A 14,630-nucleotide genomic window follows, 5' to 3' on the forward strand; every position below is an offset into this window, starting at 1 on the left:
TATTAGACTACGATTTTTAAATTTCTACATAAACTAAGAAAAATTCAAAATTTTGTAGACACCGGGTTTTCTATTGTTTTGGTTTCATGTCCTTTACTGGAGTACGTATCTTTGAGATTCGGGACATACCTGGGTTCTAGTCTTCTTTTTGATTCATGATAGTTCTTAATGCTTATTGAATATAATTTTCATATTTCTTTATTTAGCCTCCCAGGTAGACCTGTTCAATAATGATAAATATATCTATACATGAATCCTTTCCTATTTAGATTATAAAATGTGCGTGCACTACAGAAACAAATTTCATAAAACATTTTTAAGGATCATTTCATAGGAAGCCAAATACGTACTTTCAATTTAGACTGCATTTTTATCAAACGTGAATTACGGGAAAAAAATTCTCAATAGATCTACATAATTCATACCAAAACAATAGATCTACATAAATAAAAAACAAAATATAAAAAATTCTCAATAGATCTACATAAATCAAAACAAAATTTTTAAAATTCTCAATAGATCTTCATAAATCAAATTTTTTTTTTATAGAAAATTCTGTGAAAACGTTGCAATTTTACTAAAGGAAAAACAAAGAAATTTCTCTGTCAAAACAGCTCCTTCTTGATTTAGAAAACTGACTCATTCGCCCTCTAAAAATAGAACGTCTACGAAACAAAGAATAAGTATGCTTTGCTGATGACGGAAGCTTTCCAGAATCTGTAGAGGAGTTCCGCTGCACCCATACCGAGAGAGGTATATATACACGGCGGGAGAGGAAGCCTGACAAGAAACTACTGCCTTGTGTTATATTAACAAGGTAAGATTTATTAATCCAGATATTGATATATCAACACCTACCATCAGTACTGAGAGAATTTTCATATCTCTTCATAGCGTGGAGAGTGTTAGTAATAACCAAAATGTCTTTTTGATTTACCAAGGGAATGGAATTTTAATGCAGAGGTGAAATAATTAAAATAGGATCTATTAGTGAAAATGGAGATCTTAGAAATTATCTTGATTTTTAAAAAAAGAAATTGTATGTTCTTATTGTAAAACCTCCTCAGTTTTAAACAGTGTTAAAGGTACAATAATTTTTGTGCCGAGAACTTCAAAATTTCTAACACACCAATGAAATATACATGTACATTCTTAGTCTACATGTAATTAGCTGCAACTGCGCAACCTTCTTAACATAGGAAACAAAGATCCTTTCTTTTAGTCCCTCTTCTGTAAAAGACGGTGAAAATTAGAATTCCACTTGAAGGCTTTGTTATCGTGGTTAGGTTTATGTTAAAAGTTTACGTGTTTAATTAAAATTTAGCGGACTCTTCCATTTTCTAGCTTAATATTGGCAACAGCATGTTCTTTGTTCATTCATTTCCTAAAAAATATTCACTAACTACATTAAACACCAATTCATCCACCGTTAAGAAATCAGATGATCGTGAATTTATTTGGAATTTTCTTTCCTTTTGATACGGCTACTTAGTCAGTGATATCAAAGACTCATCCCCATCGTCAGATTCCTAGCTTCAGAATTTTGAACTCGTCTGTGGTTTTCATTACGTACGTCATTCGTTTCAGCTCAAACCTACATTCCAGAAACTCTACAAAATGGCTATGATGAGAAGAGGAAAAATCCCGTAAGTTGCTTTATCTTTTAATCAGCAGATCAGGAGATATTTTTCATTACTTAGTTTCTATATCCATTATAAGTCTATTTTATCATGCAATCTTTACACATGAGTTTGTAATATAAACATGTTTTTTTAATGACAAGAGTATTGTTTAGTACCATTAAGTATATTGCCAATGACAGTTGCACTCTTGATGTAGTGCTTGCACATACTTCCCGGTATCGAGAACAATTTTGGCGTTAGTCTCAGAGAAGACTCGGAAGTATCAGACACTACATCAAAAACACGTGTCTAGTCAAGTTAACGGCATGGGGTGATGAAAAAACTGATTGTACATGTATTGTTATCAAGCCAGAATTCTTAATAACAAATGGCAAGGTTCTGTTCATTTGTTGATAATGCCAGCACCTAATTTATCATCGCTGTGATAATGGATTTTATTAGATTCTGATACTTAAAATTTTGAAGGTTAAAATATCATTTACATGTAGCTTCATACAGAGCAATATTACTTCCTTGCAAGAATTCTCCTTATCAGAAAATATTCCATTGTCTTGAAATACTATTAGGAAAAAAATATTGCAAAAATCCTTCACAATAAGGTTGCAAAACTATCGTTAGATTAAATACACGAGCGAGGCTGTTTACTTCAAAACAATTAATAAAAAAAAAACTGTCAATATTTACACTTCAATAATGATTTCTGATGATTTTATTCATTCAGAAAAGAAGTACAGTTCATCTTTGACAAATATGCGCACCAGAACGTGAGAAGCTTGAAGAAACCGGACGCCATTAGGCTCCTGAAAACAGAGTTCAACTTGAATGATGCAGAAGCAGAGTGCATGTTTGATACCTTCGATAAAGATCAAAATTCCATCATGAGTATCTGGGAATTCCAGCAATTCTACGAAACTGTTGGGAATGGGTATGTTTATGTATCCCTTATTTACTCTCGCATGTCTTTAAATAAAATTCACAACTAATTTAAGTTCGATTGCAGTGTAAACTGATGTGTGTGGTGAATTTATATATACTTTATATTATGAATGATTTAACTAATTAGTATATTGACGTGTTTTTGTGTGGTTCCTTTAAGTATGCATTTTTTCTCTCCAATTAACTGATTACATAATTCGCTTTAACTTAGATTTCTTCTCTAATTTCTTGTGTTTTCTTTGATTTTTTCCAGAGATGGGTGAGTGTATTGGAATATTTGCAAATTTTACTCCCTGATAACAAGTGTGGCACTGTTTCGTGATATTTGAAGTAATCAGTATGAATCGACTCATTCAAGAGGAAACACATGGTTTTCTTTTCAATATATCAAAATTAATCAAAACTGCTATCAAATTGTTATCAGTGAGTGTTGAAATGGGAGGTATACAGTGGGTTTCTAGAAGTTTGCGTTTATCAATAAATCCTGCAGTAAGGCCCTAGATACACTGTATGTATGTATAATTCACCGGTAGTTCTTCATCGCCTGCAACCAAACCTAGGAGTATGTATATGCACATGAGTATATCACTAAATTTACATTTCATTTTATACTTGAATTCATCAAAACTCGGCAATTTCTAATTTCATTTAAAAAAATCAATATTTGTACTTTACCTGTAGAGAAATGACGTTTCATAATTTAATTTTGAAAAGGACACACACTAGTAACAAAGCAATCTTTTTTACAGGGCTTCCGAAATGTTGAACAAATTCCATGAATTGGATGTGGACAGAAGCGGAAAACTCGACCAAGATGAAGCCAAACAAGGACTTGAACTTATGACAACCGCCACCGGGCGAAAATTAGATCCCCGTGAAATCGAATTCTTCCTGAAAACCGCCTCGGATGACCAAGGCTTTATTGATATCGGAAAGTTTGTCAGTCTGTTCAAGCGTTTGAAAGTTTACGACAGTCCCGCACCCCCGAAGAATGCCAAGTGCCATGTGCTGGGAAGTGAATGAAGTGGAACAGACCAAACAAAGGACAGTGTTGGATAGCATATTCTTGGATGAACATAATTTTTTGTTAAATTTTAAGATTTAATTTTTTAATTATTCAGATGCATTGGACGTCGTTCATATACTCCTTATAAGCTTAATTATTGTCTTTTGAGAAATGTTGAATCACGTGTTTTAATTTCATGTTATACATTGTACGCTGATCGTATATGACTTGTTCTTGTTTTGTTGATCTTTTTTCACTTTTTTACCATGACAAAAATAAAATAATTCGAGAAAAAATCTGCTTTTTATAATTATTTTGAAGAGAAATAGGTTCAAGCCGGTTGTCTTAAATTTACGTATGTACACACAGTGAAATTATCCTGGCATTCATGCATGTATCATCATAAACAAAGGTCGATATCTCTGGAAAGTATTACAATTCTTCAACATCCAAATAAACTCTGCTCATTTTCTCCAATCTAGATTTAGACAGAACTCGATCAAAGCGCAATAATCTTTGCCGACCTGCTTTTTTGCGATTTTATTTTCGCAACCTGTCTGCTTTTCCGCGACAACTTCAAACTGTTTTTCCTGGACTGGTTTTTACTATATGTCACGTTATCTTCTTTTTCCGATATCGTTTTTCCGCGATTTTTAAATGGGCACGGTTAGCGCTTAGCATAAAACGGTTGCCAATATTTACCTGTATTTCCATCATTGTTCTGCTCAGTAGTGAGTACTTTTCCATGTACTCACAGTTTGATAAAAATTGAATGAATTTCACATTTCCCTCTGGTCGGTGATGTTTTAGATGTCAGTGAAATTGTTCATACAGAAACAAATCTGTTTCATATTTAGATATTTTACTAGGAAAAGAGTCTAACAACAAAGCTTTATGATAAACGTGATGATTCAACTTTTCAATCGTCAACTTCCCTTACTCTTGAAGCAATATACCCTTATCACCTGCATATGAGGTTTATGTCTCTCAGTTGATTCGATATGCATGTTCTACGTATGAACAATTCCTAAAACGAGGCAAGCTACAAACAAGTTGATGAATCAAGGAAATCAACAGTCTCGTTTGAAGTCATCATTTCGCAAGTTTTACGGTCGATACAATGACCTTGTTAGCACATACAACCTATCATTGAGTCATATGCTAACTGACGTTTTTCGTACTAATTGTTAGGCCAGTATTTATACACTGAAACGTCTACAGATTTTTCCGGTTTTTTTTCCGATCATGACAACTAGCACACGGCGGGTGTGACCGGTCGGCAGGGGATGCTCACTCCCCCATGGCACCTGATCCCACCTCTAAATTTTGAGGTCCGTGTTTGCTCTGCTCCAAATTTGTATCGTTTCATTGGACTTTCGAGAGTGAATATTGTTCGTAATCATATTTCACCTGAAATAATGGGTACAAAATTAAAATAAGTATTTGTGTAGGTTGAATTAAATGCTTCCTACTATCATGAATTTAATTTCAAACATGCATTTTAAGAAGAAAAACCTGATAATGAAAACTTGAATATATTTAATAATATTCAGAAGTTTTCGACGTCAACAAGGAAAGCTGAAGAACTTTAGATCCACCTCTCAAGGTTGTCTCGAATCACTCTCAGGGGTATTTCAGTGATCAGTGTAAACTGCATTTTTATTGAGTTCAGGCCAAAGCTACTGCGGATGTGTTTTCTTGCCAAGCATTAAATGCAGAATTGCGGCTTTCCTGAAACGTTAAAGCTGTGTGAATAAAATCACAAATAATTTAGTTAAATTATGAAGAAAATGTTTCCTACACATATACATTCATGAATTAAGGATTGTGTATCACACAGACCGGGGTCTTTTCAATACACATCAGAAACTGACTAAAAGCACTTCAAAACCACTCACCCATCCCTCAAAGGAAAAGAGAAATAAATGTGGAAACCACTTCTCCTTCAGATAGCATATCGTGTAAGAGATAGACTCTCTCCCCTTCTCTGCAACAGAAATGCCTTTTACAAGTCACTCTTAATAATCTAACATGTTCAAAAATATTTAATCCAATTTTTTCCACTGTAAATGTAAGCATACTTTTTTTTATTATGTGCATTACATGGTCTCCATCCCCCTGGGGCCTATGGGTAAGACAATCATCAAAATTAATGCAATTTTCTAAAAAAAAAAAAAATCTTTGATTCTGCACATCAAGCAAACAAGTTGTTAGCATAAATATAATAAATGAGCCATGATCCCTATACAAAATTGTGAAATTTGTGGTCCCTGGGTCTGGGGTTCCGGCTCCAGGGTTTTTGCAAATTTGGTAATGTATTTAAAATGCATTATACATATCTTCTAAAAAGTCCTTTACTGAAGGGCACCTTGCAGGCATACTATTTGCATGATTATAATGATTACTCAACCTTTTACCAAAATCGTGAAATTCATGGTCCCTGGGTTCATATCCTATATATGAATGGCTTAGTTGAATATATATATAGAGAGAGAGATAGAGTGAAAATACATTACATCTTTGAAAATCTCAATTCTCTACTGACGGACCATAGGCAGCAACTATCTCCATGATTAATCAATCAATACTTAGTGCTCTTCCAAAATTGTGATATTCTTGGTCGTCAGATCTATGCTTCAAGCTCTAGGGTGGGCCTAATTTGATCATATATAGTGAAAATATTTTACACCTTTGATAATTTTTATACTCATGGGCATTAAGGACATACGCAACGTACATATGCAGGTGTACACAGACTTACAATGTACATACCTACTTATAATTTTTCAAGATATTCTTATTTTAAAATCATAGTACCATTAAAAGTTCGCAGACGGAAAAACAGGGTACATTACCAAGGGTTTACCAGTGCGTTTTTTTTTTTTAAAGAAATATGCTCCAAAACTGCGACGCCGATACCGAAGCCTAGGGTATTTCATAAGCTCCCCCGACTTCATTGAGGTGAGCTTAAAATGGACCCATGCCCATGGTTCAGGCTCTAGGGTAGGGCTAAGTTGGCTATATATTGCATTACATCGTTGAAAACATTCTTCGTTACTCATGGACATCTAGCAGGCAAATTGTTTGCATATTTATAATAAACAGCTAGCCCTCTACAAAAAGTGTAATTTAATTCATATCCCCTGGTTTGGGGTGTCAGGCCTCAGGCTGGGGCTAAGTTGGTCAATTTGCAGTGTACCTTATGTCCTTTCTCCCGATGAACTTCTAGGATAAGCTGCAGGAATATGATAATAATTAAAGGGTCCTCACTGTTAAGTTTTTGTAACATGAGTCCAGAGTTCTAGTTCCTGATGGGTCAAGGCGGCCACAGGTAGAGAAAATAATAATACTCAGGTGACCGTCAAGGCCCATGGACCTCTCGTTAAGATTTCATATATATATATATATATATATAAAATTTATTTATTTAAAAATAATAATTCAATATTTTAATGGAAAAGTACAAACCAATAGGAAGAATGTGATTTTGCGAATTTTATCAATTCTAAACATCATTAGTAAATTGTAGTCTTATACTCTAAAGATTACTCTAGTTTATACAAAAGACTTATACACAGATACTCTGATCTTTAAGTTAAAAAGAAAACTGCAACGAGTTTAGGGAAATACTTGTAGGTGGACTCATACTAAAGATCGTAAAATGTTAAATATTTTTACTGTTGCACTCACTAATCTTTCAGTGATTTTTTTTCTAATTCATAATCTTTCCCATTCATATAAACACAGCACTGAGTATGTTTGAAAGCTGTTTTTGGTACAGAACCATTAAAATTGTTTTAGGTCACTGTCGAAATTCTGAGATAAAATCTTGACACTTCGCTAAAGGTGACTGTAGAATGTGGGCGATTAAATAGCAGGGTCCTTTGTGCGATAACAATCAAGTTTTAATTTTCTGTTTTTGTGGCATAAACTAATATCAAACAGGCATTGTTATTTTGATATTAATAGTAAAATATGTCACCATGGACCGCGAACAAAAATGGAAAAAATGCAGTGACCACGGTGACTCAACCGATCAGGGCATCCCCGTCACGCACGCATGCGCAAAGCTGCCCTTACCTTTAATGGCAAATATAAACATTTTGTCCTAAAGTGGTTGATTAAAATACGTTGATAGATAAATAAGAAATAGTCTTACAGGATTCTAGAAGAAAAACATGGCATGTCGAAAGCTTCCGTAAGTATAGTTTTGTATATAATTTGTTTGTGATTAAATATCCATTCCAGGTTTTAAAAAAATATTCCCCTTACACATTTACCTGACTTAGTGAATATGTTATTGATGACACTAGATTAATCCTCACACCATATACTTATTAAAGATCCTTCTATCGCAAAAGGATTAGGTGGCAATATTTTTTAATCCATTTTAAGACCATCTAAATACTGACTGTCGCCATATGTGAATGTTAAATATAAATTTATTTTTAATATATCACGGTATCTACACTAAATGTGCATTAATCATGTGTTCGACGCATTCATCATTATTGATTTATATTTTTCATTTAAGGCAAAGTTAGACATTACCTGTATATTGTTGATTTAGTTCAGTATAGATTATAACTGATGAACATGAATGCATCTTACTTATCAGTTACAAAGCGAAACTTGATAAGACAAACAGAAAATATGCATATAATTACTTAATCACATTTTTATTTTTTTTTTTCTTATAAACTTGAACAGTCAAAGGCATGGTTAAATTCTCCTTTGCATTACGGTTTTTTGTTTTGTTTTGTTTTGTTTTTTTTTTTTTGTTTTTTTGTTTTTTTTTTTTTTGTTTTTTTTTTTTTTAATAGAAACAGTCTACATTAAGTGAAACTATCCGCTTTTGCCTTATAGGATTATTTAATATATTTTACGTGAAAATGTCGTTTGATTAATAATTGTATGGAATGTAGAAGGTAAAATATTAAAATTTATATGTCGTCTTTATATCATTTAAAACGTAAAGTCATATGTAATTAATCATCTTATGTGCAAAACAAGCATTATGAGTCTCCTTGTAAAGTGTGCGTGATATAATTAAGGGACATTTTAACAGACTTGTCAGGTATACCCGTGGTAAACCGTCACCTTGTAGTCGATTAGTTTCATCAACCCCTGCAGTGTCAACTTGGCGAGAAAATAATCAAAGTGAATTACAAAATTGTTGAGGCTAGTTTTCGTTTCCCAAATTTCGAGAAACTAGCCATACGAAAAATCAAACAATAACACACGTTTCACTTTTACTTAAATCTCCAAGAAGCTACAGGTTTTAGTTACCATGTTAAAATAAGCCATCAAAAGTGATCTGGCTGACAATGTCAATTAAGGTCAAGACCAGTTTCCTATGTATAGCCCACTAGGAAATATTTGTACACTGAAACCGATTAGTAGGTTATGTCCACCACTAAGCTGAACATATATGTGTACAGATATTGTCCGAGTATATTTTAATGGATTTTCATCTAAGTATCTAGTGTCGAATTTATGTTCCTCAATACCCTTCAGTATCTCAGTCTCAGTTTTATATATATATGTGTGTGTGTGTGTTAGAGAGAGAGAGAGAAATGCCGTTGGTAAAATGTAACAAATCTGAAAAATGTCCATAATTTGGAAACGTTTTTTATGTTTGGCATTACCAGGTCAGAGGTATATGACAGCGTAAAACAAACTTTTGCCGAGAGATTAAAATCTGAAAAAAATATTCAAAATATTTTAATGAAATTCAAACAACATATATACCCTACACCAACAGGAGATGATAATACGTTGCTCTTTATGTACGTGTTATTTTTGCAGGCCAGAGGCGCAGAAAATATTTGATAAATATTGTCACAACTTTGTCATGAGACTGAAACGAGAGGATGCCATTAGGATGTTTACCTCCGACTTCAATCTGAATGAAAAACAGGCAGAAACTATGTTTGAAATCTACGATATCGACAAGAACGGACAACTTAGTCAGTGGGAGTTCAAACAGTTTTACACCAATCTGGGAGAGCAGTAAGTCTACAGGAAACAAAGTCATTACTGCATTAATAAAAAATAAAAGACTATAAGTGCTTAGTAACCCACCCTTATTTCTTTTAAAACACGTGCATATACTACATATTAAAGTATGCAATATATATTTACATGTTTTACGGTATTTGTAGTCGTAGATCATAATCATAAAAATTAAAACCTTATTGCACAGGATACCACCAATTATATTGGCTACTGTATAAAAAGTAAGATGAGTTCAGGAAACAAGGTTTTTATAGAAAAACGTCATTTTCGACTGCCATATCTTTATAAATAAATATTTTACAGTATTAACCAACTTTTTAAAAAAAATAATAATAAAGAATCGAGCGAAAATGTAAAACAGATACACAGAGAAGTACTTTATACCAAATGTTCCTGGTTGATCAATGAGCATGATGTAAGTGCCAAAGTACACAAACAATACACAGTATTGTACAAAAAATAGGGGAGTCGGTGACTTATTTATGTGGGTGTATGGTAGGCTTTTAGCGTGTTGAAGGCCATTTCATTAACTTCCGTACTTTATATGACACCTGGATATTATGTAATCACATTGAAAAATATTCAGTTTCGATGCCTATATTTTACGACCTATATGCACATTATACTTTATCACCAGGATATACATGTAAGTATTTGTAAGCAATAAAATTGCACAATGCATGCTGTATTGGCGTGCTTCACCATAATATCCTCAACGCAAATATAGCGCGAGTGTCAAAAGTAATGGTTTGAAATTCTCATCATGTGACCGCACCTTTAAACATGAAGATTTTAATATCACAAAATTTGGCACATACGAAAGCCTATAAGTATCAAATATAAAGAATAACACCCCACTATTTAGTATATATAATTTACGAGAAAATTCTCTCGTTTTTACGAGAAAAGATCTCGTAATTACGGGAAAAGATTTCGTAATTACGAGAAAATTATCTCGGAATTACGGCAAATTATCTTGTAGTTACGAGATAATATATTCATAAATAGTTAAGTGATATTTCTCTATATGTTTTTTCGCTTTTTTTTTTAAATAAATGTTATTTTAAATTATATATGCACTTTATGTACTTTGAAAGGCACGAACAAAGACTTAATGCTTTAGGTCTAGATAACAATAACATTTGAAATTTTAAACTGTTCTTCCCGGGGGTAGGGAACCTCTACCCTCACGATCTACTTCAGTCATGCATGTTTCAGTCATTCCGAAGACCACGATAATCTTAGTTTCCATTTTTCTATATTTATTACATTTTCAACAGTGAAAGGCTTTGATTTATTCACTGAATAAAAGTGATATTCTCTCACAATGTGAAAGAAAAATTTGCCTTTATTAAGACAAACTGATATTCTGTCACAGTGTGAAAGGATATCAAAGTACTAGTATGTAAAATATAAATTTTGGCCTGTAATAAGACTGAGAAAGTAACTAAACCATCCTGAATGAGACTAAAACTGCCAATTTCTTCACAAATATGTTGCTAAAATCCATGTTACAATGTTTTCAATCTCACAACTGCTAAGCTATATACATGTATAACGTCTTGAGCAACTGCTCAACTATGACGCCACAGCTTATAACACTGTGAAATTAAGAAGAGACAGAGGTAAAGGGAAAATCAAATAAAATGTAATAAACAGAAAATTCAATATTTTGTTGTTGAATATGGAATTTATTTCACTCGTGAGACAGGATATTTTTATATTTCACTCGTGCTTCGCACTCCTGAAAATATCAAAATATTCTGTCCCATTCGTGAAATAAATTCCATATCCAGCTACATAACATTGAATATCCTCTATTTACGCAGCATGTGTCAAACCATTTTTTTCAAACACCAAAGGAAAGACCATGTACTATTTGTTGAAAATAAACCAAGTGAACGTTTATCGACTCCATGTCCAAAAACAAACAAAAAACTGAAATGTACATAAGAGAGACCATGATTTAAGCACTTACCAAAAATGCATGTCTACTTTGCTAAATTTTGCAATTAAAATACTTTCTTAAGAACGTAGAAACTTCTTAAGGCGGTCTAGAATATCTTAAAAGATTTATCATTCTATCCCACCCCCTCTCTTTACTCTGAAATCTCTCATCTCCCCTAGAAAAATTCTATTGGGGAGGGAGGGGGTGTTCAACTTTTTATCAGATTCTGTTTTAATACATCATCCATCAATATGGGAGGTTTTTGACTATACTACAATAGAATGTGAGGGATCAACCGGCCTTTAAATGAACATTTTCATATTAAATTAACAGGTTAAGATTAGGTTCGGAAAAGAGGGAGCTACCCCCCGATACTACATGCCTGTGATTACAAAATAAATTTTTAAAGAAGTAAATTATTCCTTCAATTTTGAAATATTCTTTATTCTCTGAATATATATTGAAATCTGCTGACTATCTTTACACTGAAATCATAACTTAAGCGATAACAAATTTTTAATAAAATTATTCACCTGGTACATTTTCCCGTTTACCAGACCAAACGCATCAAGACTATTCATAGCTTATGCAGCTCTAGATCTGTTCCATATACATTTTAACGTAACTCCGAGATAATTATCTCATAATTACATAATTTTCTCGTAATTATGAGATAACTATCACAATTTTGAGATATTTTCTCGTAATTACGAGATAATTTTTTCGTAATAACGAGATTTTTTCTTGTAGTTACCAGATTTTCCCTCGGATCTTTTCTTGTAATTATGAGAAAGTGGGGTTTGATTTTTTTTTTATTTCGTGCAAAAGATTTCATTCATAAAACTCTCAGTTAATAATTGCTATAGAAAATATAAAGACTAATTTTTTTTATTTTATTTTCTAGTGCTCCTGAACTATTCCAGACATTTGAAAAACTAAAGTCTGAGGACGCTGGTTTAGATTTTGAAAAAACCTGGGATATATTAAAAACAGTAAAAAACACGAACGGCAATCTCACTGAGGACGCCGAGTTGGAAGTGTTCATCAAAGCTGCGGCCGGTGAGGAGAAAAAGATGGACTTCGGAAAATTTATGAATGTATTCTGCAGGATTAAGCAAAGTAGAGCTTGATCATTTGAGAAAATTCGGGTTACAGCAATACATTCAACTGTGTGAAAAATAATCACGATGGCTTTATAGTGCTAAGATTTAAAGATAGAAAAATTGTAATTTATTTATAGTTTATTTAGTTATCTTATATTTCTTTTTTGGGGTAGGGGCGGGGGTGGGGGTGGGAGGGTTATGATCAATTGGGACTATATTATTACTTTTAAAATCATAGTTTTATACATGTAATGTAAAAAAAAAAATTAAATTAACAAGTGCAGCTTCCATAAAACAAAGTTACCTAAGCTGTTTACTTTAATTTAATTAGCACATGTGTTCAGTTATTAATTTTTTTTTTACTATGTATTTCTTTGGAATTTATAAATACTTATTTGATTGTTATATTTCAAATATTAAAAAAAATTATTCAGTTCTGTCTTGTTTTTTTTAGGCTAGTTGACTTAATACTACCGTCGTCCATAGTCAGTCATACCTATTTTTCATCAGAAGTTATTTTGCCAGTTTTATAGAAATATCTTAAAATCTCTATCAGGTAAACAGCAGTACTAGTAGTATCAGAAGTGGCAATTTCAGTTTTTTCCTTCCTATATTTTCACGGCACCACATGAAACGCCATTTTTGTTTATTTTTACTAGTAATAGGAAAGTGTACTTTTAATAATAATTCATGTAGCAGTATTGTTCTATGATTTTAATTAATTTCATTTTTTAAAAAAGACCATTTCATGTGACACCTATCTTTTTTATTTACATTCATAAACTTCTAGATAAGATACTTTCATTATAGTTTCATGTAAAATCCTAAAGTTAACCATAGCAACAACAGAACTGATAAACACCTCTATTTAACATGGTGCAAATTTCTCCAAGCTTTAAGGCTATTTTCATGACATATTTTTCCAGAGATGGGCATTATTTACATGACACTATGTTCACCTTTAATTTTAAACCCGACATTCGCACCTTACAAAATGTGTTATAATATACACTGTCACGGGAACGCTCCTTTGATTCAATTCAGAATTATATTTCATAAAAATCATCATAGATAATATTTTAAAATTGAAAACAACATTTGGATTATGAATTTTATAACCGTTTTCCAGCACAGCAGATTCTTTTTTTATGTGAATGTTAGCATCAGTAAAATTTATTTCATTAAGGACAGGCGATGCAAACTTTTATTCCCTAAAATCTTGAAAATAACAAATCTATATTTATTTAAGTAAATGAATAAGTTTAGCTTCATAAAGTTAATTTTTCCATTCCAAATTTCTCCATTTTGTTTTATAAAGTGATAAAAAATGAATATAAGGGTGATTGCATAGAGCAAAAAATTTGAACATCGTAGAAAATCTACAATTTCTTAATACAATGTATTTTAGAGATTTGCATCAATTATAACCAATGTTCATAGGACACAAATGTCCCACTCAGGGCTCATTAGTGATGCAACATGAAAAGAAATGTACCCGCTTCTTTGTTTAAGACAAGCGTTGATAAAGAATACTGAGGTCGAAGTCACAGGGAAGGTTCAGGTCAAAAACTTATTACACAGTTGAATAGCTCTCACCAATTTGTGTAAGAAGTTTGATTAGAATATCTTGGAGAGTTTCTTAGAAACTGAGTTTTATACAAAACAAATAGTGATGTCAAAGGTCATAGGAAAGGTCAAGGTAAAAAAAAATGTTGGACACAGTTGGTAAGTTCTCACCGATATCTACATCTATCAGTGCACGAGTAAAGATAACTTTAAAATTCTCTTTGAAACTAAGATGAATGCAAAACTAGAAGTACTGTGAGCACTGAGCTCAAAAAATGATACCCCCTGCCTCCCATATGTTTATAATGTCAAAGTCCATGTTTTGCTATGGGAGACCCGAAATAAGTGTCTGATCAAAAAATAAAATAGGTGCACAATGGCACTATGTAATAAAGATTCTGTGAGAGTAT

General features: G+C 32.5%; 2 protein-coding genes across 2 annotated transcripts; both read left to right on the top strand.

Annotated features, from left to right (window-relative positions):
* The first annotated feature begins 675 nt into the window (after positions 1-675).
* On the top strand, positions 676-3,807 carry LOC133191242 (uncharacterized). Its single transcript, XM_061326995.1, has 4 exons — positions 676-817; positions 1,588-1,646; positions 2,365-2,568; positions 3,329-3,807. Exons 2-4 carry the CDS (start codon positions 1,618-1,620, stop codon positions 3,600-3,602), a joined length of 507 nt encoding a protein of 168 aa, XP_061182979.1. The 5' UTR covers positions 676-817; positions 1,588-1,617; the 3' UTR covers positions 3,603-3,807.
* A 3,663-nt stretch (positions 3,808-7,470) lies between these two features.
* LOC133191519 (uncharacterized) lies at positions 7,471-12,823 on the top strand. Its single transcript, XM_061327269.1, has 3 exons — positions 7,471-7,783; positions 9,394-9,597; positions 12,456-12,823. Exons 1-3 carry the CDS (start codon positions 7,764-7,766, stop codon positions 12,679-12,681), a joined length of 450 nt encoding a protein of 149 aa, XP_061183253.1. The 5' UTR covers positions 7,471-7,763; the 3' UTR covers positions 12,682-12,823.
* The last annotated feature ends 1,807 nt before the right edge of the window (positions 12,824-14,630 follow it).

The sequence above is a fragment of the Saccostrea echinata genome, unplaced genomic scaffold (genome assembly GCF_033153115.1).
Source record: "Saccostrea echinata isolate AGI-Se365-2 ecotype Australia unplaced genomic scaffold, CSIRO_AGI_Sech_v1 ptg000023l, whole genome shotgun sequence".
In the NCBI taxonomy this organism is placed as follows: Eukaryota; Metazoa; Mollusca; class Bivalvia; order Ostreida; family Ostreidae; genus Saccostrea; species Saccostrea echinata.